At 44.1% G+C, this 24011-nt stretch overlaps 1 protein-coding gene across 1 annotated transcript in view; it reads right to left on the bottom strand.

Moving 5' to 3' along the window:
- Window positions 1–16578: 16578 nt before the first annotated feature.
- ANOS1 (anosmin 1) overlaps window positions 16579–24011 on the bottom strand; it is a 171804-nt gene continuing 164371 nt past the window's right edge. The window contains exons 10-14 of the mRNA XM_057719056.1: window positions 21337–21431; window positions 19987–20158; window positions 18975–19195; window positions 17735–17876; window positions 16579–16637 (exon numbers count right to left, since the gene is read on the bottom strand). Coding sequence (XP_057575039.1) covers window positions 16579–16637; window positions 17735–17876; window positions 18975–19195; window positions 19987–20158; window positions 21337–21431 — 689 coding nt within the window. The remainder of the gene's footprint in view (window positions 16638–17734; window positions 17877–18974; window positions 19196–19986; window positions 20159–21336; window positions 21432–24011) is intronic.

The raw sequence follows: 24011 nt of genomic DNA, 5'->3' as shown, positions 1-24011 counted from the left end.
GTGCGTGTGGATTGAAGCTGATCTCATGTAATGCAGCTGGGTGCAGCTTGTCAGCTCACGATGCCAAGCCCGTGGGCAGGACCGAGATGCTGAGCCCTGTGTGACTCACACCCCCACCCCCGGGCATTTTCTTTTGCTTTTTCCAGGTGCTGGCTTGTCCGCATCTGGATCAATGCCAAGGTTTTGACTTCGGGGTTCCTTGAGGAAGCTGGTGTGTGGCCAAAGGACCATCCAACAGCTGTAAACGCACAGGAGTGAAGGTGCCCGGTGGTTCCATGCACGCGGTGTGGACCGCTCACGCCAGCACTTGGACCACAGCTGCAGGGCCAGCCTGTGACTTTCCTGCCGCGTGAAGAGACATGGGCCTGAGCTTTGGTCTGAAACACCTCTGGGATCCTCTGGGAGATGCCAAGGGACAATCTGATAGATGGGGCGGGGCGGTGGCAGTGACAACGTGTCAGCACCTCCTCCCCTGCCTGGAACCGGAGTCACACCCTGATGTTTTGGAGGAAGGAATCGTGAGTGAATCTGATGATAAAGAAGGCACAGAAATGCTTTGCATCACTGGTCCTGCAAATACCGGGGCATCTTTCAGCAGCTCTTCCCTCTTGCATGACTACATCTGGGAACCAGAGGACCAGTAAATCCTTTCATTGTTAAATCTTAAACCATTGCATGCAATTATTTTGGGAAAAAAATTGTAATTATCGTCATGTGGACAAACAGTAATACTGGGTCTTCCATCTACTGCTTAGTCAATAAATGTTTTAAGGAAAATAATTACCCCATGATATGTGTGTTTAACCTTTGATAGAGTTCATCCAATAATCACTTCTTTATATACAAATATAGTAAAAAATATTGGGAAACACCTGCCCCCATGAATGCATCTTCAACTTGCAGTCTGAGGACTGGGCAGATATTGAGAGCTCAGAAACATGGGATGAGACAAAGAGTACAGACCTCACCGCTGGTTCTGTATTCCAGAGCATGCGGAACATTCAGTCACATCAAACCTGCCAAAAGGAGCTTCTTTTTAATTCTTTTCTTAAAACTTCTAACCAGACTTCCAAATTTACCATCTGACTGGCAAATATTTGCCAACCCCAGTTGCAAACAAAACTGACTGTATAAATGCAGCACTTTTTTTCGTGGTCGACCAAATCCTTAAAACTATGTCTCTGGTTTCCCAAATTTACTCAGAAACGAACATGTAAGGACAATTTTCTGTATAAAATAATAAAATAGTTATGATTTCTTCCCTATCTGGGTAAGGGAGGGAGGAGAGAAAAAAGGAAAAGATTTTGTAAAAGAACTTCACAGTTACCCATATTCATTAGCCTGCATGCCAGGCGGCACACCGAGGCCATACTGCAAGAAAGTTACATCACGGGCACATCACAAAAGACTACAGTTCTGTCCGAGAGTTTGAACAACCGTGTAAGGCAGTGGTTCTCTGTCTGGCTGCATGTTACAAGCAATCCAGAAGCCCTAGGGACATGCCACCGTCAAAAATTCCTAAGGAATCTGTGAGGGAAACAAAAACAAAACAAAATAAACCAATAAGCAAAAACCCTCCTGCGTAGCAAGTCACATACATACATTCAAAGATATATTTAGTATCATTTACATTTCATACATATATCCACACAATATGTTACACATATATACTACTATCTTATAAACATATATGCATCGTATTTCACGAACACATCATTTACACACACATATAGAAGATCACGTGCTTACTTATTTACAGGCTACACGGTATCTTTTGTAACCGGAGCTCATGGAGGGCAGGCGGGCGGGCAGAAGAGTTTGGTAGTTAATGGTGAGGATGCTGGCGTGACATTCGTGGCCTGGGTTCCTTTTCAGACTCTGGAACTCTCCAGCTACCTGATCTGAGCGGTTGACTTAAACAATTTACGTCTCATGCTTCTGAGCTTAAAGATGCTGTTAGCCCCCCGGGGTGGCGGTCGAAGTACATGAGTTAATGTCAGATAGCACCCTGAGCCAAGTGCTTTACGGTTAGTTACCCTCTCAGTGTTAGCTCTGGGGTTGATTCCATTACCTGCTTCTCTAGTAAAATACAAAGGGGGTCTTACGATCCACTCCGTGCAGTACCAGGCGGGTCCCATCCACAAAGGAATGAGGGATGGTTTCCATTATGCGTAATGAACCCAATTGCATGTGATGGGCTGTTGTTTGAAATGAGGAGGGAGATTTCTGGCGTGAAAAGGTCAGTCACAGTCAGTTTTGGGTCTCACACGACCTGAGGTTGTGAGTGCACCGACTGCTCCGTTCTAATTGACTCCCTGAGACTGCATTTAAACCACTACAAGCTGCCTCTCTGAAAGGATTTTCACAACAGCCAGGAAAGAGATGTAATTTCTACTAACATACACACTAGGATATCCAAAACTATATTTGAGTACCCTGTGTTTTATTAATGTTTCCCACAATAAATTCTCAATTACACCCAAAAGACTGGATGGGAGACGTCTATGTATAGAAATATCTACATCCGTCTACACCTGTATATATCTTCACGCATCCTCCGATCTGCAGCTACATCTTTAGGTATCATTTACATAAAGTGGGGGAGCAAAACTTCTTTTCACTCTGGTGTAATCAGAACGTGATGCTTTTGTATGACTTCTCCTTCTTCAGCTCCACAAGCAGGATGTTTACAACATGTCTTATTCAGCACCTCCTCACGGTCTGGAGGACTGGTTCTCACCATGGGCACATCTTAGAATTATCCAGGGACCCTTTAAAACTGCCCTGGTGTCCGTGCTTCACTCCAGACCTGAAGGCGCCAGAGGACACTGGTTAAAACTCCCTGGGGCTCTAAGAGGCAGCTAGCTGTGCGGGCATCTGAGCTGGGGTGAGGCTCAGGCTCACCACTGCAGGCGTTTGTTCAAAACTCATCTTTAACTGTTATTTTCACCTGAAACCTGAATCTAGTTCCTACTTTAGGCAAGGTCTAACTTTTTTTTAAATTTATTTTTTATTTATTGGCTGCATTGGGCCTTTGTTGCTGCATGCGGTCTTTGCGTGGGACCTACTCTTCATTGCAGTGTGCGGGCTTCTCATTGCGGTGGCTTCTCTTGTTGCGGAGCACAGGCTCTAGGTGCATGGTCTTCAGTAGTTGTGGCACGGGGGCTCAATAGTTGTGGCTCATGGGCTCTAGAGCGCAGGCTCACTAGTTGTGGTGCACGGGCTTAGTTGTTCTGCTGCATGTGGAATCTTCCTGGACCAGGGCTTGAACCCGTGTCCCCTGCATTGGCAGGAGGATTCTTTACCACTGCACCACCAGGGAAGCCCCTAACTTCCTAAACAGGAATGAATTTCACTGTTCCTTTTTTTCCCTCCCTAAAACCCACTTCTAGATCATAAATATGCACCTACATTCCTCTCAATCCATGAAATGAGTTTTCAAATGTGTGATTTTACTTCAACATAAATTTAGTTTCATTGGACAAGACAGATCTCTATAGACAGAACTGGTATGCGTGCAGCTTTAGGAAAACAATTCATTGCCTGAAATTCAAGACAGTATCAAATGCATATTGAGTTGATCATTTTGATAGCATTAAAGTTAAAATCATCATGAAACAAATATTCAGCCTGAGAGAAATTGCAAAAATATACAATACTTCCTTAAAATGAATTTAAAGAAAACGAATTTCTTTAAGGGATTGTATTTTAGATGTTCTTTTACTTAAAACACAATGGCATATACACATATAATAAAATCACATAGAACTAAGTACAAACACACATGTGTGCATGTAAATCCAGTGACATCTGAAGAAGTTCTGTGGATGGTGTCGATGGCAGTTTCCTGGCTGTGATACTGTACTGTAGTTTTGCAAGCTGTTACCATTGGGGGAAACCGGGTGAAGTTCTAGGGTAACAACCTCCCTTTACTTTTTGTTGTTGTTGTTGAAGTACAGTTGATTTGCAATATTGTATTAGTTTCAGATGTACATCAAAGTGATTCAGTTATATATATATATATAATATATATATATATATATATGTTCAGATTAATTTTCATTACAGGTTATTACAAGAAATTAAGTATAATTCCCTGCTTATCTATCTTATGTATAGTAGTTTGTATCTGTTAATCCCATCCCCCTAACTTATCCCCCTGTTCTCTTACCCCTTTAGTGGCCATAAGTTTGTTTTCTGTGTCTGTGAGTCTGTTTCTGTTTTGTATGTAGACTAATTTGTGTTACTTTTTAGATTTCACGTGTAAATGATATAACATTTATCTTTGTCTGACTTCCTTCACTTAGTATGATCACCTCTAGGTCCATCCATGTTGCTATAAATGGCAATATTTCATTCTTTTTTATGGCTGAGTAACATTCCTCTCCGTGTGTGTATATCACATTTTCTTAAATCAGTTGTCTGCTGATGAGCACTTGGGTTGTTTCCATGTCTTGGCTATTGTAAATAGTGCTGCTATGAATGTTGGGGTGCATGTATCTTTTTGAATTAGAGATTTTATTTTTTCCAGATATATGCCCAGGAGTGGGATTGCTGGATCATATGGTAGCTCTGTTTTAGTTTTCTAAGGAACCTCCATACTGTTTTCTATAGCGCCTGCACCAATTTACATTCCCACCAACAGTGTAGGAGGTTCCCTTTTCTCCACACCCTCTCCAGCATTTATTAACTCTAGACCTTCTGATGATGGCCATTCTGATTGGTGTGAGGTGGTACCTCATTGTGGTTTTGATTTGCATTTCTCTAATAATTAACAGTGCTGAGTGTGTTTTCATGTGCCTATTGACCATCTGTATGTCTTCTTTGGAGAAATGTGTATTTAGGTCTTCTGCCCATTTTTTGATTGGGTTGTTTGTTTTTTTATTGTTGAGTTGTATGAGATGTTTGTATATTTTGGATATTAATCCCTTGCCAGTTGCATCATTTGCAAATATTTTCTCCCATTCCATAGGTTGTCTTTTCATTTTTTTTGATGGTTTCCTTTCCTGTGCAAAAACTTTTAAGTTTTTGATTAGATCCCATTTGTTTATTTTTATTTCTTTTGCCTTGAGAGACTGATCTAAGAAAATATTGCTATCATTTATGTCTGAGAATGTTTTGCCTATTTCTCTTCTAGGAGTTTTGTGGCTTGATGTCTTATATTTAGGTCTTTAAGGCATTTTGAGTTTATTTTTGTGTATGGTGTGAGGGAGTGTTCTGACTTCGTTGATTTACATACAGCTGTCCAGCTTTCCCAACACGACTTGCTGAAGAGATTATCTTTTCTCCATTGTATATTCTTGCCTCCTTTGTCATAGATTAATTGACTGTAGGTGTGTGGGTTTATTTCTGGTATCTCTATTCTGTTCCATTGATCTATATGTCTGTTTTTTTGTTTTTCTGTTTTGTTTTTGGGTTTTGTTTTTTTTTTTTTTTTTTTGCTAGTACCACACTATTTTGATTATGGTAGCTTTGCAGGATAATATGAAGTCTGGAAGGGTTATGCTTCCAGCTTTGTTCTTTTTCCTCAGGATTGCTTTGGCAATTCTGGGTCTTTGCTGGTTCCATTCACGTTTTAGGATTATTTGTTCTAGTTCTGTGAAAAATATCATAGGTATTTTAATAGGGATCACATTAAATCTGTATATTGCTTTCAGTAGTATGGCCATTTTGACAATGTTCTTTCAATCCAAGAGCATGGTATAGCCTTCCATTTCTTTGAATCATCTTCTTAGTTTCCTTTATCAGTGTTTTACATTTTTCAGCTTATAGGACTTTCACCTCTCTGGTTAAGTGTATTCCTAGGTATTTTTTAAATGACAATTTAGACAGAATTGTCTTGTTGCTTGTTTTTTTTTTTTTTTTTTTTTTTTGGATATTTCTTTGTTAGTGTAAGGATATGCAACAGATTTCTGTATGTTGGTTTTGTATCTTACTACCTTGCTGAACTCATTTATTAGTTCTAATAGTTTTTGTATGGAGACTTTGGGGTTCTCTATATAGATTATCATGTCATCTGCAAATAGGGACCATTTTATCTCTTTCCTTCCAATTTGGATACCTTTTATTTCTTTTTCTTGTCTGATTGCTGTGACTAGGATTTCCAATACTATGTTCAATAGAAGTGGTGAGAATGGGCATCCTTGTCTTGTTCTTGAATTTAGTGGGAAGACTTTCAGCTTTTCATCATTGAGAATTATGTTGGCTATGGGTTTGTCATAAATAGCTTTTATTATGTTATGTTCCCTCTATACCCACTTTGATGAGAGTTTTTTTTTATCGTGAATGGATGTTGAATTTTATCAAATGCTTTTTCTGTTGAAATGATCATGTGGTTTTTGTCCTTTGTTAATGTGGTGTTTCACACTGATATGCATATATTGAACCATCCTTGCAAACCTGGAATGAATGCAACTTGATCATGGTGTATGATCCTTTTTATGTATTGTTGGATTTGGTTTGCTAATATTTTGTTAAGGATTTTTGCAGCTATATTTATCAAAGATATTGGCCTGTACTTTTCTTTTCTTGCAGTGTCTTTGTCTGGTTTTAGTATCAGGGTGATGGTGGCTTCAGAGAATGAATTTGAGTGTGTTCCCTCCTCTTCAACCTTTTGGAAGAGTTTGGGAACAATAGGTATAAGTTTTTCTTTGTATGTTTGGTATAATTACCCAGTGAAGCTGTCCAGTCCTGGACTTTTGTTTTCTGGGAGTTTTTTTTTTTGTTTTTATAGATTCTTTTTCACTTCTAGTGATTGATCTATTACACTTATTTGTTTCTTCTTGACTCAGTTTTGGCAGGCTGTGTGTTTCCAGAAACTTGCCCATCTCTTCTACATTGTCCAATTTGTTCACATGTAATTATTCACAGTTTTGTTTTATAGTTTTTTGTATTTCTGCAATATCAGTTGTTATTTCTCTGCTTTCATTTCTATTTTGTTTATTTGGGTCCTCTCTCTCTTATTCTTCATGAGCCTGGCTAGAGGTTTGTCAGTTTTGTTTATCTTTTTGAAAAACCATCTTTTGGTTTTATTGATCTTTTCAATTGTTTTTGTGATCTCTGTTTTGTTTACATCCTCTCTGATCTTTATTATTTACTTCCTTCTTTGGACTTTGGGTTTTGTTTGTTCTTTTCCTAATTCTTTGTGAGTGGTAGGTTGGGTTGTTTATTTGAGATTTTTCTTGTTTCTTGAGGAAGGCCGATATGGCTAAGAACTTCCCTCTTAGAACTGCTTTTGCTGCATCCCATAGATTTTATAAAGTTGTGTTTTCATTGTCATTTGTCTCAAAGTATTTTCTGATTTCCTCTGTAATTTGATCACTGGCCCAATTTTTTCAGGTTGCAGGAAAGTATCTTTATTTTTTAAATTGCTATTTTTACTTTTTTATTTTTTAATTTAAAAATGTATATAATTTTTAAAGGTTGCACTCCATTTTCAGTTATTACAAAATATTGGCTATATTCTCTGTGTTGTACAATACATCATTTTAGCCTGTCTTATACCCAATATTTTGTATCTCCCAGTCTCCCACCCCTATATTGTCCCTCCCCACTCCCACTGGTAACCACTAGTTTGTTCTCTGTATCTGTGAATCTGCTTCTTTTTTGTTATATTCACTAGTTTGTTTTATTTTTTAGATTCCACAGATAAGTGATATCATACAGTATTTTTCTTTCTCTATCTGACTTATTTCACTTAACATAATGCCCTCCAAGTCATCCATGTTGCTGCAAATGGCAGAATTTCATTTTTTATGGCTGAGTAGTATTCCATTGTGTGTGTGTGTGTGTGAGAGAGAGAGAGAGAGAGAGAGAGAGAGACATCTTCTGTATCCATCCATCCAACCATTGATGGACACTTAGGTTGCTTCCATATATTGGCAGTTGTAAATAATGCTGCTATGAACATTGGGGTGCATGTATCTTTTCTAATTTGTGTATCTGGTTTTTTTCAGATATATACACAGGAGTGGACTTGCTGGATAATATAGTGTTTTTTGAGAAACCTCCATACTGTTTTCCACAGTGGCTGCACCAGTTTTACATTCCCACCAGCACTGTATGAGGGTTCCCTTTGCTCTACACCCTCACCAACATTTGTTCTTTGTGTTCTTTTTGATGATAGCCATTCAAATAGGTATTCCATCCCCTCACTTTGTCTGTGTCTTTTGCCCTAAAGTGGGCCTCTTGCAGGCAGCATATTGTAGGTTCTTATTTTATTATCCAGTCTTCCACTCTGTGTCCTTTGGAGCATTTTGTCCATTGATATTTAGAGTAATTATTGATAGGTATGTACTTATTGCCATTTTAAACTTTGTTTTCCAGTTCATTTTGCAGTTTTTCTCTGTTCATTTCTTCTTTTTGTTTTTCTTTTTGTGATTTGATGGTTTTCTTTCACAATATGCTTGAGTTTCTTTTTGGCTTTTTTGAATCTCTTGTGTGTTTCTGATTTGTGGTTACCCTGGATTTCAAGTATGTTAATCCATAACTGTATCTATTTGCTTTTGACTGATAAGTCATAAAAGTTCAAACACATTCTAAAAGAGCTACATTTTTTTACTTCCCTCCCCAGATTTTGTGATTTTACCATCCTATTTTACATCTTAATGTTTATCCCTTTGCTGTGAATTGTAGTTATAATCACTTTTACAAAATTGCTTTGATTCTTTTTTAATCTATGTACTGGCTTATTTAGGTGGTCTTCAATCCTTTTATGTATTTGCTTTTGCTATTGTGATTTTCCCTTTCTATAGATTCTTGCTTCTTTTCTACGTAGAGAAGGCCTTTTGATTTTTCTTTTAGGATAGGTTTAGTATTGCTGTATTCTTTTATTTTTTGCTTCACTGAGAAATTCCTTCTCTCTCCTATTCTAAATGATAAGCTTGCTGGGTAGAGTATCCTAGGTTGCAGGTTTTTCCCTTCCAGGACTTTGACTGTATCTTGCCACTCCACTCTAGCCTGCAAAGCTTCTGCAGAGAAATCAGCTGATAGCCTTGCAGGGGTTTCCTTGTAACTGACTATTTTTCTCTTGCTGCTTTTAGAATCCTTTCCTTAAGTTTTGCCATTTTACTTATGATATGTCTTGGTGTGGGTCTGTTTGGGTTCATCTTGTTTGGAACCCTCTGGGCTTCCTATACCTGGATATCTATTTTCTTCTTTAGGTTTGGGAGGGTTTTAGCCATAATTTCTTGAAATACATTTTTGATCCCCTTTTCTCTTCCTTCTCCTTCTGAGATCCCTGTTATTCATGGGTTGGCCTGCTTTATATTGTATTATCCCATAGATCTTGTATGTTGCTTTCATTTTTTTTTTCATTTGTCTTCTGTCTGCTGTTCTGATTGGGTGATTTCCATTATTCTGTCTTCCAGATCACTTATTCGTTCCTCTGCATTACTTAGTCTTCTATACATTGCTTCTAGATTGGTTTTATCTCAGCAATTAAGTTGTCTAATTTTGACTGGTTCCTCTTTATACTTTATAGTTCCTTGTTAAAGTACTCTGCATTTCTATCAATTATCTTAATCCCTTTAGCATTTTTATTACCTCCTTTTTGAACTCAGGGTCTAGTAGACTGGTGAGGTCTGTTTCATTATTTGTCCTTTCAGGGGATTTCTGTTGTTCTTCCAGGTGGGAGTAGTTTGTCAGCTTTTTCATTTTACTTAACCTTCTCTGTCTCTGTGAACTTAGGAGAAACAGTTATCTACTGTGGGCTTGAAGGGGTATTTTTATGTGGGACTGTTCCTATGTCACCTGTGCGAGTCCAATAGTTTTGGTGTGGGGCTGTTTTTGTTATGGACGCCACCCACATCTTTCTTAGTGTGCTGGCCGTTATGCCCTTGATGGGGGTGTGATAGGTGTTGTGACCAGAGTCTGCACTGGATGCTGGGCAGGGCCTCCTCTTTGCTCCATGGCTGTCACAGCCGTGTCAGGGGGTGAGGTCTGCTCCCCAGCTGCTGGAGTAGAAACCGTGAAGGTCAGGTTTGATAAGGTTCCATTGCTGTTAAGGGTGTGCTCTGTCCCCAAGGAGGTGAGGTCACAGGAACCTATCCACCACTGGTGCAGGCGTCCGCAGTTCTGCCCAGAGGCAGCCTGAGGTCACGTCCCTTTCTCCGTTGTGTTCACCCCAGACCTAGTGCTTGGCTGTGGTGTGGAGTTGGCTGGGGCTGGGGGCCAGGGCACAGTGGCTGCAGGTTTATTCGAGTTGTCCTTGCTGTAGCCGGGGGCCTGAGCTGCCTCTGTGGCAGGGGCAGGGCTCTCCCAGCTCCCGTCAGCCCCTGATCTGGCTCCAGACTGCAGTGTGGGGTGGGTGGAACTGGACAGGCACACTCCACGAGTCACCGCACAAGAGGGGGCCCAGTTCTTACTCTTTTTTAAATTTTCCCCGTCACCCACAGCTACCTTGCTGAGCATGACATTTTTCGTAGGTGGCCGTTGTATGCAACCATGTTCTCCAATTTATAACAAAGTCACATTGTCAGTATACATCCGTGTGAGAGCATCTCCCCAAAGGAAACAATACTGAAAATGTTCATTGGGTTTTGAATCTCTGCCATGGCCCTCCAACCAAGTGGGCCACACAGTGTAGCTCAGGGAGTCAAAGAATGTGCGGAAGTCGAGTTTTTCCTGTAAGTATCAGGCCTGAGCTTGGGGCCGGGAGCCCACAGTCCCTCTGGTCTTGGCGGGAGTGGCTGGAAGTATGGAGGGTGGAGACCAGTTGGAGGGGCAGTGGCCCTGCAGCTGTGGGGAGTGAAGCCTCAGACCGTGGCACAGACAAGGGCTCCAGGAAGTGGAAGCATTGCGGGCGGGAGGACACTGTGGGGAGGGGGTGAGTGGTGCCTGGGTGGTGAAGCCTCGGTGGTGATGGTCGCTCAGGAGAGGTATTACTGCCTGTGACAGGATGCAGGGTACCAGAAGAAGTAGGACTAAAACCCAGGACACTTCCTAGTTAAGACCAAGACCAGGAACTAACTTTCTGTGGCATCACTTTTGCTTAGTTTTCATTTGAAAATCAGAGGGATAAGTTATGCTTCAAATAAGTTGTATTTCTACTAAAACTGAATGATATATACCTGTTTGTATTTGGAAATTAGATAGTATTGCTAATATTTTTTTCCTGTTGAAGTAGGACTCGCATAACACAAACTGGACCGTTTTAAAGTGTATAATTCAGTGGCATTTAGTTCATGTTCAAAATGTACAACCATGCCCGCTATCCAGTTCCAAAACATTTTCATTAACTCCAAAAGCAAATGCCGTCCCCATGAAGTAGTCGCTTCCCATCCCCTCCCACAAGCGCCGGGTGTCTACCCATCTGTGTTCTGCCTTCATGGACTTTCCTATTCGAGAAAGTTCACAGAAATGCAGTCATACAACAGGTGGCCTTTTGTGTCCAGATTCTTAGGTGTTGCTAATGTTGTTTATAAAGAATCTATCAGCGGTGTTTGAAAGTTACTGGGCGCTGACCAGGACAATCTCTCTAGATGTAGTGGCTTCTGATTATGAAGAATCACAAAACAAATGTTAGAGAGATTTTTGTCATGAAAATTCCATGTTTAAGGAGAGACTAGAAAACAACAAAGGAGAGATGAGTGGGTCAGGATGACACGCGGTAACCCAACCTCAGAGGCCCATGTGTCTCAGTGTGGGCTCCCCACGCCCCTCCCATGGCCACCGGCTTCTTCCCATCGCTCAGGTCTCAGCTGAACTGTCCGCCCCCAGTGAGTCCTGCCTGAAAACACCATCCTCAGGACCCCACGGCTGCCCCCTAACCCAGCGCCGTGCTTCCTTTGTACCCCCTGGCTTTTCACACTGACAGTGTTGCTTACTTACTGCCAGTCTCCTCCTCCTAGAAGGAAGGGCCCATGAAAACCTGGACCCTGCCATGCTGAGTCAGGGTGCCACCTGTAGAGCAGCACCAGGCACACGGCAGAATCGCAGGACATTTCTGCTGAGTGAATGTCTAATAAATAAGTAATAGGTGATTTTATGGAGACAAAAATAATCCTGGCTTTCCTACGTCACCCCCTCTTACTCGTGCTTTGTGGAATATTCTTCAAATTCCCCCATGGGGATGCTGTGGACACAGTGCCTGCCAGCGTGGGGGCTGCAGGAACCTCTCCAGACTGCCTGGGGAGTGGAGACTGCAGCCTTCAGTGGCCTTTGGTGTTGAGAACACCGGGGTGTGGGTGAGAGTTTATTAGCGCTACACGTATCTAGTAGCATTTTATGCACACGTCCTGGGGGAAGGGAGCGGTTTAAACTTGTAGACTATTGATGGGAAAATGCCACCAAAACCATCAGGCGTTGTGGTTGTAAATACAGTGAAGACTCTGAAGCGGTGACTGTCAAAGTCCAGAAGACTTTTTCTTCAGGATGACATGTGCCTTGCTGCACTTACCAGACCTCAAATTCCCTTCAACAGGAGAGTGAGCCTTTTTGAATCTCTCAGGGGCCAAAGGAAACTGTTAATTCTTTTTTTTTAATGAAAAGAAAATGTGTGTGTGTGTGTGTGTTTTCAGGAAATGAGTCTAGTGCACTGGGCAGGTTTAAAGATCCTTTATTATGGAATCAGTATGTACAGACTCTAACACGAAAATAATGAGTCACGGAGTATCAGGCTATTTACAAAGCTTTTGTTTTTTACAAATTATTTTTACAAGATTACTTCTCTCTAACATGACAGACATACACAGAAATCAAACTTTTTTTTATTACATACATAAATAAATATCAACTTTAAATGACCTCTCTAAGGGACATGATTTCTACAGACCATTTGGATGAGAAGGTAGCCGTTCTGTTATATGCAGACTATAATATAATTAAGTCAAGAAAAAGTAATAACAGCTTTACATACAGACCTTTGTTAATCACACTGTGAATGGTATAACTTGCTAAAATGTTCAGTAGAGGTAATAAGCTCAGTCTGGCCATGCAAAACCGTAGATAAGAGTCACCATCTTTATGCATTTATATTTTAAATGCATTTTAAAGTACATGCAACAGATATTCAGCCTCTGTGTTCTGGTTACGATATGAAAGTTTGCATAACAAGATTTAGAGCTATTTGCAATCATGGGAGTGAGTAAACTTGAGGAACTCCACGGCCCATGGTATAAGAAGGGCATTAAGTAAATAAGCTGTTATCACAAAGGATACTGACTAATTCGTAGGACAAAATGCATATTTGTACTCACATGATACAGACACAAGTCCAAATTCACCCTTTTAATCAGACTTTTCAGTGGAGATTAAAAATATAATTATGGGCTTTGAAGTTCAGTGCAATCACTTCCCAGTTGTTCCGACTCCTGTCATTTAGAAGGTTCTTCATGTGGAGCCAATTCTCGTCTCTTCAGTAACCATTACCACGCAGCAATTCTCAACGGGGCTGGCCTTATCCCCCAGGGCGTGTGGGCCACAGCTGGAGAGCTGGTGGCTGTCACCCCTCAGGGGAGGTGCTCCTGGCAGCTGGTGGGTGGAGGCCAGGGATGCTGTTCAACACCCTATAGTGCCCAGGATGCCCCCCCACCCCAGGGCACCATGCAGCCTCGAATCTCAACAGTGCAGCTGTGGAGAAGCCCTGATCTATAGACGGGTTATAGGTTTCTAGGACCTAGATCGATTTTTAAGCTTTGCATTTTGTTTAATAGTAAGCATTTCAGAAAATTACCTGTTATAAATATGTCATAGTAAAACACTGGGTGACATGAAGGGCACACATTTGTTTACAAAAATTGCTCTGTAAAGCCCACTTAGAACAAGGGGGCACCACAGATACATCCGTCACTGAGGAGTGAATGTTCTAAGCAAAAAATGCACGTGGCCTTGATGTGCATGGAGTTAGCCACTGTGTTGGATAACCTTATGTTTGATGAGCTCAGTTTTTTAAAGAGTAAATATCATCACTTAATACACTTTCTCATATGAAAGAAATGCATCTAATTTCAATAAAACACATCAGGGAATCAGCCACTAAAACTATGTTTTTAAATAAAAAACATAGATTTTTTAGTCCTTTATTAGGGCACTCAAATTTTAAAAATTCAAATAATTGTAATTATATTTTTGCTCATTTGAAGATTATTGAAGATTGAAATTCATAAAAGAAACTCAGGTTTCTTTTATTGTCTAATAGCATCTTCCAAAAAACTAGTAAAACAAATTATTGAATATTATAGTAGAATGAAATGCTCATAAGAGCAACTTTAGATTTTTTAAGGAAGGTATAAGCTTAAGAACGTTTATCTGAACTAGAAATATATTTGCTCAATGTCTATTACCAGACAAAAGAAACAATTAAATTTTATACAATTAAACTTATTTAATAATTTAATAATATCTTGTAACTATGTATATACTTCTGCATTTTAAACTATACAACAGTACAAAAATTTGCTGGCACAAATACTTGGATTTCTTCATGACAAATTAAGGTAAAAGATAAACTTGTAGCCAATAATTTGAATTCTTCATTTTTGAAATTTTAGGAATTTGAAATTCAGATGCTGAGAATGGCACCAGAGTAAATCAGAGTTTCAGAGAAGATCTCTGTGTTTGCTCAAGCTCAGGGGTGTTCTAAATGAGGCCTGTTCTTGTTCTCTCCATTCAAAATTTGTAACTCTTGGAACCAGGTGATTTCAGGACACCTTGTGCTAAGTCCATCCCAGACCACAGTAGGAGCGGGAGAAAGTCAGCCAGAAGCACTGTGAACTTCCATTCTGAGATTCCCCTCGTAGTCACTTGTCCACAGCTGCAAAACACTGCCTGCCTTGGCGGCTTCTACACTATCTTAACACACAGGAAGCGGTTTTCAGCATCTTCTTTCAGGGGTCCCTGCTTACGGACTGTGCTCCCTAAGGACAGGCATCGATTTGGTGACAGAAATAGTTTCTCTGCTGTTTACGTTGTATCTGCTTTTAGACAGTGTGAACCCTCGCAAAGTGAAGAGGTCTTTCTCCTCTTCACTTGACCAGGAGCAGTCAGGGCACCCGGAGGCTTTCAGAAAATTTAACAAAGCAACAAGTTCCAAGTCCCACCACGGAAACCTAAGATAAGCGTTACTGAAAATTTCCTCGTTTCACTTGTGTGCATAATGAAACTAGGGAGCCTTTCCTTGAACATGTTTAATTTTGATAAATTGCTCTTTTCTCATAGAGTCAATACTGATGGGGAAAAGAGATTATCCCAGTAATCTTTAAGAGAGCTCTATCTTTATCCACCATTGGTGAGCTGGGAAAACAATTTCTTCAGTGATTCGTACTCTAGGTATATGTGTGTATATGCGTGAATGTGTGTGTATACATACACGGAAGTATGTAGACACACATACATACATGTCTATTTCAAAACACACAGATGGGTATTCCCTCAAGGGAAAACTATTAAACGAAACATTTCTGGTTTAGGGCTGCCCCAACGTACCCGGCACCACTATATGCTGACGACATGTTTTGACTTGAGTTCATGATATGAGAGGTTAGCATGTCACCTGGTACATTTTTCAAATAAGATATAATAGATTTGAAGGAGTAAAGGAAGGTTAATCAAAGGCAAATAGCTGTCCTTCTCTACCAACCAAAGCCCTTCCACCTTGTCTACATTACGGAGAATATTCTACCACACAAAGGGCTTGCTTTGATTAAGAAAAGGCAAATCTCAGTAAAGATTTGAAAATACTCAATAGTTGGGATTCTTTCATTTCAAGCAAGAGGTTTTGTAAAGTGTTAGATACATGCAAGCTGCAAAACAAAGCACACCAGCAGCTGTTTTCCGCATTAAGGAAAGAAAAGGAAAATATAAATAAGATAACGTATCAGGAAGATCTCTTATAGGATGAAAAAGTATCCCGAGAAAAGAATTTCAGTTTCTCCGAGGCAAACTCTGGGTAGCTGCGTAAGCCACTGACGTCTTCCTGCTGTGGACGTCATCCATGAATCGTCATTTACAGGCTGGACGCTTCTTTGCCTTTGTATAAAATGAAGCTTAGGTGCTTGAATGGGAGCATTTTGAGTTTCAATTAATTGGTATGTTTCAGGTTATAAATTTTCAGGTAAAAAAATAACGTGATAAAAATCATCTTAAGAAATATTTGAATAACTAGGGCCTAAAAAACTGTGTCGTCTTTAGTTGACTTTGCAAATCAAATCAGTAATTTTAAAATGTTTACTGAGTACCTTTATGCTTACTATGTGTATGCTTATGACATGTATAAATTGTGTATTTGTAACACTGGTTTCTTTTGAGAATTTGCTGCTCCAAATTCAGGGAAGCCTCAGATCTGGTAATTCACCTGAGATGAGCTAAGCCATATTGGAATCAGAATTTGCAGTGAAACAGGCCTGGCTTTCGTGGTCTCCATTGCCACAGGGAACTGTGTCTACCTCCACTAGCTCACCACTGCACCCGGAGTCCGGGCGCATCCGAAACAGACAGAAGTATTTCATGCGGTACAGTTAGACGGGGCGGGAGGTCCTATGGGAGAGGCCTGGTGTCCGCCGCAGGCGGGCGTGGCCGGTTCGCGAAGGTCTGCAAGCGTACACACTCGGTCAGGGTTCAGCCGTGTCCCGGAACGACAGGTCAGTACCTTTCTGGAGGAGGCTTGTGGTGATGTGGGTGACGATGTTTCAGGTGGGGTCCTAGGCAGACAGGGCAGACACGTCAGTCGCGTTGCTTCACCCGGCTGCACAGACAGCAGGAACGCGTTTACTGTGGTGAGCGCGCCGGCCCCAGGCACGCGCTCCGGCCCCATCCCGGTCCCTCTCGCGACTCTGAACACGCAGACTCCCTTTCTCCTCTCTGCCTGCCCTGCTCTTTGGGTCCCTCCCTAAAGCCATAAAAATCACAAAAAGAAGACAAGCCCCTTTCTGTAGGGTTACGGTTATAGAAGCAAATCAAAATCCTTTGTACTACCTCAAAAAAGGTTAAAAATTAACACATGCTCTTATGACACAATTTCAGAGGAGGAACCCCAGGACCGCATTCACCCGGCCCTTACAAACATAAGGGGCCGCCAGGGTCTCCCACTGAGGTGGTTTTCATTTTTTTTAAATGCTAAGTGCAAAGAGCTATTGGAACAAATGTGATCCATCCTTTTTTAAAAAACAGAAGGGAAACTAGGATTGCATCTCAATTTTCTTATCAACACATAAACCTCTGGCTTGGCTTTTTAAGTTTAAGCTGGGAAAATCAAAGTACATAATTTAAAAGCCAACAAGCCACTGTTTTGAAACAATAGGTGACAATTTTTAATCTGCTTGATTTGGCAATATGTCAAGTAGATTGATTTGGGTCATATTATGAAGAAAAATCATGTAATATAGATTATAGTAACAATATGTGTAATAAGTTCCGTAGCAAAAACTATTTCCTGTATTACCATATTGGAAAATCTTAATTTTTTAAGAAATTCCAGATTGATACAAGATGATAGACTCTTTCCCCCCATTTACAGTTAAAAGACAAGGAAAAAGCATGCATTATGTAGGGGAAAAAATGGAAGTATGGAAAGGAAGTAACAGAAGGGAAGAGGGAAGGGGAAGAGAGAAGGGAGCAGGACGGGGAAGCCTGTAAGGCCGGCCGGGCAGCAGGCGTGGCATCCCGGAGGGGCTTACAAAGGGCAGGAAGACGTCCAGGTTCAGAGAACTCCCCGTCCCTAGGAATCGCCAGTGAGTTGTGGATGTTGGGTTTTTCACCGAGACTTTGTCCCCAAGCCTGACGGGGCCTGGGCACTCACTGTGTATAGCCGAGGGCGGGAGGTCGGGGGTCCGGAAGGTCCTGATGGTGGCGGGTCCCTCCCCGCCCGTGGTCAGCACCTGCACCTCCAGGCGGTAGAGGGTGGCCGGCCGCAGACCCGGCACCGTGAGCACGTAGTGATCCTGGTGGGGGGGGGGGGGAGAGATAGGAGAGGACATGCCCGTCAGGCACCTTCTGACAGCAACCCACAGGGTGGACTCTCATTCAGGGTGGACTCTCATTCTCTGACATTTCCTCCCTGCACGAGATCGCAGTGCACACGCGAGTTCCCTTGCTTTGACACCCCAGTGCAGCTGGTCAAACATCTGTGCTTGTTTGCTGGGGTCCCCCCGGGCAGCCTCGGCACCGAGAGCCCCGTTCTTGGCAGCCGAGGACACTTGGCAGAGTTCAGATGTGCCGGGGCCGGTTCTCAGGGCTCACTCTGGGACTGCGTTTTTTTATTCCTGAACCTAAGACTTTCCCATGGTTTAAAGTTTTCATCTGCACATCTTGTGCTGTGAATTCTTGATAGTCCGCATCTCAGGGAACGAGCCAACTGGATTCCTTAAAATACAGTATCTGTCAATGCCCATAGCCAGAAATGTTTATTTTCATGCCAACACATTTTTCTCAAAACTCAATAAACCTAATACACAGAATAATTACTTTCCAATTCCATGGAATTTTTCCTTTCAGGATTTAGGGGGTTTTTTTTTTTTCCTTTTTTTTCTTTTTGGAGCAGGAGTTGGATAGTCTTAAGGGCATTTATAGAGCAAGTAAAAGCCCACTCATGGGTTTTTTTCCAGCCAAGGAATTAAGTGGCCTGGAAGACAGGCCAACTCATTATAGGCTCTGGCCAAATTTGAAGGGGGAAAATGAAGAGAAAGAACAAGGTTCTTTTACCTATTTTCCCCCAAATTTAACACTTCCAACAGGGCATGTCCACTTGGGCCCAAGGGGCACGGGATTCACGAGAAGAAAATGGTTGAATCCCCCGCGTACCACGTAGACAGCACAGGTGTATTGGAGGGCTGCCTCTAGCCATCACAGTTTATCCAGATGATCGTTTGTTCTCAGTAACACTGGTGTGCTTTAATACTTGCAAAATAATACACTCGGAAGAGGAAAACGTACATGTGAGACGCAATAACCGGCCCCAGCGTGAGGGAACATCTGTCCCACCGTGAGGAACCCTGCGCCCCGGATGCCAGCCCAAGGGTGTGGGAGGGAGGGGCACCCACCGCCGGCAGGATCTGGGACTGCGAGATGATGCTGTTGGGGAGGCTGTTCTGCCGGCTCTCGGTGGTGACTTCGGCCCACGTCACCTGGAAGCCGGTCACGGGCCGGTGGAGGCTGGCCTTGCTCATCTTCCAGGAGAAGTGCCCCGTGATGTTCGCGTCCTGGACCACGAAGGAGGCAGAGAGGTTCTCGGGCTTGACGTGTACTTTGGAGTGAACGTGACCTGCGGCGGCGGGAAGGTGAAAGCCGGATTAGGTGATGGGGAGAGCGCAGGAGTGGTCCTGGGCGGTACGCCTCGTGGGGTTCAGGCAGCTGTGCTCGGGGCGGGGGCAGCAGCGTGGCCTCCGTCAGGAGCGCGGGGTCAGGGGTCTCCTTGGCGACCTGTGCGACGGTCTCCGAGCAGGAGCCCCGGCCCTGCACCTTCGCGCCCAGGGCTACTGATCCCTTGGGCGTTATTTTGAGAGTCCTGCTTTGGGGGTGGAAGACGGAGGAAGAATGTTGTGATTTGGTAGGACTTGGCCACTCGGAGAACAGGAGTGACTGCAGTGAGAAGGGTACGTGCCGAAGTTCCTGCAAGAGTTGTCAGAAGTTCCTGGAAGGAGCTCAGGGGTCTGCGTCTGAGAATGGTTGTCCCCGGTGTGGGAGGGGCTTTGGGAGGTAAAGACAAGGTGGGGGAGGTTTGGAAAGTGTGTAAAGGTAATGCCCGTGGCAAAGGGCTGGGATGAAAGTGTGACATCATTTACGTAAAGTGCACCAGAGCACAAGCAGTGCGCAGACGGTTGGCTTCCTTTCTGAATGGCTGCTACTGCCAGCAAAGGCTGTCTCACCAGTGCTGTTGGAAGGACCAAGGAACGTGTGCCTTCATACGTACGTGACCTTCACACTGGGCTGTCACACTGCAGTTTAGAAAAGGGGACACATGTGGCTCGTAGGGTCTTGTGAGATGCGGTTTGGAAATATGTGCAGGGTTGCCGACATCCGCGCCGCACCGCTGGAAGCTGAGGTGAAGCCTACCTGCGTCGCCGGGGCAGCTGACGTGCTTGTGGCTTTTCCCCTTCAGAGCGGAGCACGGCGGGGTCGTGAAGAAAACCGTTTCTGCCTTCAAGCGGCCCTTCGGCTGTGTGGGTTGGACGGTCACCTTATACGTGCAGGAAAATGAAAGATCTTGAAGAATCATGTAGTTTTCCTAGAGCGAGCGAGAGAAATACACCAGCAATAAATCTCATGAGGGTACGAAATTGGCGGGAGATGAAATCATATCTAGCAAGGTTGTTTTCCTACATATGGGGTGTGTGCAATACGGCTTTTATAAAAGCACAGAGCAGACAGTGGCCCTGCCTTGATTAATTACAATTGTATTTAATTACAATTACACCCGTGGGGTGGGACAGAGGCTCTAGAACCCAACAGGACGGCGGCGACTCCACCTACAAGCAGCCAACGTCTAACCTTCAGGACCAGCCTAGGTGAGCTGGCAGCACTGAGGGGCTGGGGATAAAGCCATAAACCGAAACCTAACGTTTTCATAGAAAAAGGTAACTCGGGCCTCTCTGAGACACAGGCTTGGTTTAGATGTGGGTTTTTCCTTAAGGAAATGAAGACATTCTTTCCTCCCCTTTTCGGAGGGCTATGGTTGCTTCTGGCCGGAACTCTGTGATTAAACAGAATTACGAAAACCAGACTCAACGGCGGAGGAGTGAGAGGCTTAGGATATAATGTTACACCAACAGGAAAGTGGACACTGACAGTTGTAAGGAGCTTGTACGAGCTTTCCTGCCCTTCGTCTGTTGTGTGTGCATGTCCAGCTGTAGGGTGCGGTTGTCAGGGCTTCGTGTACACCTACGAGAGCAGCAGCATCTCTGGGACCGTTAGAGTCAAAAGGTGAGCGTGTGGCACACAGGACGGGCCGTGTGTTTGATTACCTGGACGAGCTGGTATAAGTCAGGGATGCAGCAAATGAGGTGCTGAATGACCGTGCCGTATAGAAATTCCCTGGGGAAATGAGACCTTTAGGTCACCATGCTGACTCAAAATTCAGAAAGCAATTCAGAGCTTTTGTGCAACTCACATGAAACACCCAGAGGCTGGCAGCACTTCCCCCGTGCCCTGGGAGTTCCCTGCGAGCTGTGTCTTCAATCTCTGCCTCTCAGGGCCTGCCTGAGGTGAGGTTTCAAGGGGCTGAGGGATGAGTGCACATGTGATCCTGTGCGTCCTGCTTCCACCTGGCCGTGTGTCCCGTAGGTAGCGGGTGAGAACGTGGTACCCACTGGGCACACGGTCTGCACCTGTCTCTGTCCAGCTGTGTCCCCAGATAAGCTGAGTCTAGAAGCCCCGCAGAATCGGGCGTTTTGGCCACCTCCTCACCTGGGTCACGCCTGAGGATGCCTCCGGCCTCGCAGACTCGTTGTGGGCACAGACTTCCGGAAGCCACTGCACGTGATACTGACTAACACCGGGATCTGTAAGGTCAACATGAACAAGCAAATGAAACAGTCTGTGAGTCACAGGGCACGCAGCCCCCTGTTCTGGAAGCACGACAGGCTAGGAGGGCAGCACAGAGGCCTGCAGCTGATCTGGAGATGCACACACCAACCCAACAAGGCAGGTGTCCCAAAGTTCTGACTGCTGTTTCCTTATTAAGAATGAAGTCAGGAGAAAGTAATAAACTGTCAAAGGAAATGTGAATTAAAATATGAGAACTAGATAGAAAAATTAGAAAAGTCATAGCAAATTGATTCCACAGAGGTCTTGAGAGTAACCTAGCCATGGCGTCCATGGTAAGTAAATCCCACAAGAAAGGGTAACACTCAGCCGCTGTCCTCTTACTGCCTAGGTTTTAAGAGAGACTCATCACAACTCTGAATCCTGCATTTTTCCAGCAAAGCTGATGGAGAGGCTACTGAACCCAGGCGAGAACAGAAACCTTTCCCTCCACTTGAAAACCTGGCCATTCAGATGTGCTCCATCTCGAACCCTGCTGTGACAGGGTCCCCTCCTCAGGAGGTACAGTGTGAAGAGCTTCCCGGCACCTTACGGTAAGTGCATCCTTGCACTGCGTGTGTGTAATCCCCACGGAAGTAAGGCCTGCTCTCAAAGCCAGCCCAGCATACGGGCTCCTTAAATGTTTCCACTTCCGGCCGCAGCAGCGCACTTTCTGTACGTGTCTTTACTTTGGGCGACCAAGTGGAAAAAAGCCAGCATGATGAGAAGCTGGTCACTGAGTGTGGGAAAGGAGGTCCAGGCAGTCCTGGGCTTGTTAATCAGCCCAGTGTGTCCCCGGGTGTGAAAGGCATCACTTCCTCTGGCGATTAGCATCTTGTCCGAAAGCTCACGCCAAGTGTTTGATGCAGGTTTTCAGAGGGGAAAACTCTTTGATGAAATTGGGTGCGTCTGGTGGGAACTTGCTCTGAGCACTTTGGAACGAGAAAAGAAGAACTTTCAATCCGAGAAAATAAACAGATATCAAGTGGGTATCAATGGTGTTTAGTTAAAAGGGGAACCCCAGACTAGAGGTTTTAACTTTTTACATGGCAGACATCAAGGATTTTTTGTTGTTGTTGTTGTTTTGCAGAAGAATTGTATATTATTACATTAAGTATGAAGTCAATCAATGAGTGAATTCATATCCTTTCTTTCAGCAAGTGGTGCTGCTCTAGGCATCGTGGTGAAATAACCTCCCAGAAGCAGCTGCTGTCACGCATCTTAAATACTAAGGGGACTGGACAAGTAATAAAGTGCACGAGTGAGAGCTCAGTTATATTGGAGAGGGATGAGCCCGTAGCTGAATATGGGATGGGAGGTGAGAGAGCCGTGGCTTCCTGACAGAGGGTTAGGACTGTAACTAAAGCGCCGGCACAGCTCAGGGACCTCGGAGCAGAGCCTGGAAGGAGGTGACGCTGGGCGTGGTCAATGAGGATCCTGGTGAGCAGGGCACCGTGCAACGCAACCGTCTCCCGTGAGGGAAACTTCTATACGTGGTGACCTCTCATAACTCAAGCCCAGAAAGCAATTGAAGCATTGCTGCTGCAGCCGAGGAAGCAAATCTTTAGTCTTAAGTCACTTAAATCAATTTATAATTCAACTGCTACAGGTGACGAGTGGCTCCTGTATTGGATGGCGCGGTTCCCGCCGCTGGGCACAGCGCAGGACTGACAGTCCTTGGTCTGGAGCCACCGGGGCTGGGTTCCAGTTTGCTGCTACAATTGTATGACGTGCACTTGATAGGCATGGCTCCACGGCTCCTAGGAAGGCCACTCATGTCTCACTGTGTGCTTGTGTTTTCATCACAGGACGCACTGAGTAACACCTCGGCGCTCCATGCAGCGCACCCGAGGCCACGCCCTCTCGGCTCCAGATCTGCCACCTCCGTGAGTACCTTCATTCAAGCCCAAGGCTTCCCAGTCATTTTCCCGCTGACGCTGCTGCGTGTCTACCTCCACCTGAGCTGATCCCTGGAGGGGCCGGTGCTCCCAGCCTCCTGTCTCAGGTGGAGGCTTTGCAAACTCAACGCTTCTAAAACCACACCCTTGATTCCTCCCTCAATTCCCCCCTGCACTGAGCTGGGCTTTTCTTTAATCATGCCTTCTGGTGTTCTGTATCTGTGATGTTTTGACATCTTGGGGCCTTGCTGACCCTGGCAGGACTGCCCCCCCCCCCACCCCCACCCAGTGTGGCCACTGCAGGCGTGTGTGTCCTACGCAGACCAGCTGACTCAGAGCCCGCAGCTCCTCCACAGGGCCCTCACACTCTGGGCCACGGGCCAGGGGCCAAGCAAGTGGGGGACAGCCCCAACCCAGAGCCCACTGAGATTCTCCAAACTAGCCAGTCCTGGGACTGCTTCCCTGCCTCCCCTGTTCTTCCCGCAGAAACCACAGTCACGGCTCCTGACCCACGCTGGTGCTCCCCTGTGTGGCCCGAGTGGTTGCGGAGGGTGCCCCACCTCGGCAACTGTGAGTCGCAAACTGCCTTCTCAATGGCAATTGTCTCTTGATCTGCTGTCTTCACCAAACCCGAAAAATAAACCCACACTTTAAAAGATG

This window comes from Hippopotamus amphibius, chromosome X (assembly GCF_030028045.1).
Source record: "Hippopotamus amphibius kiboko isolate mHipAmp2 chromosome X, mHipAmp2.hap2, whole genome shotgun sequence".
In the NCBI taxonomy this organism is placed as follows: Eukaryota; Metazoa; Chordata; class Mammalia; order Artiodactyla; family Hippopotamidae; genus Hippopotamus; species Hippopotamus amphibius.
This window is presented reverse-complemented; position numbering and strand designations above follow the sequence as displayed.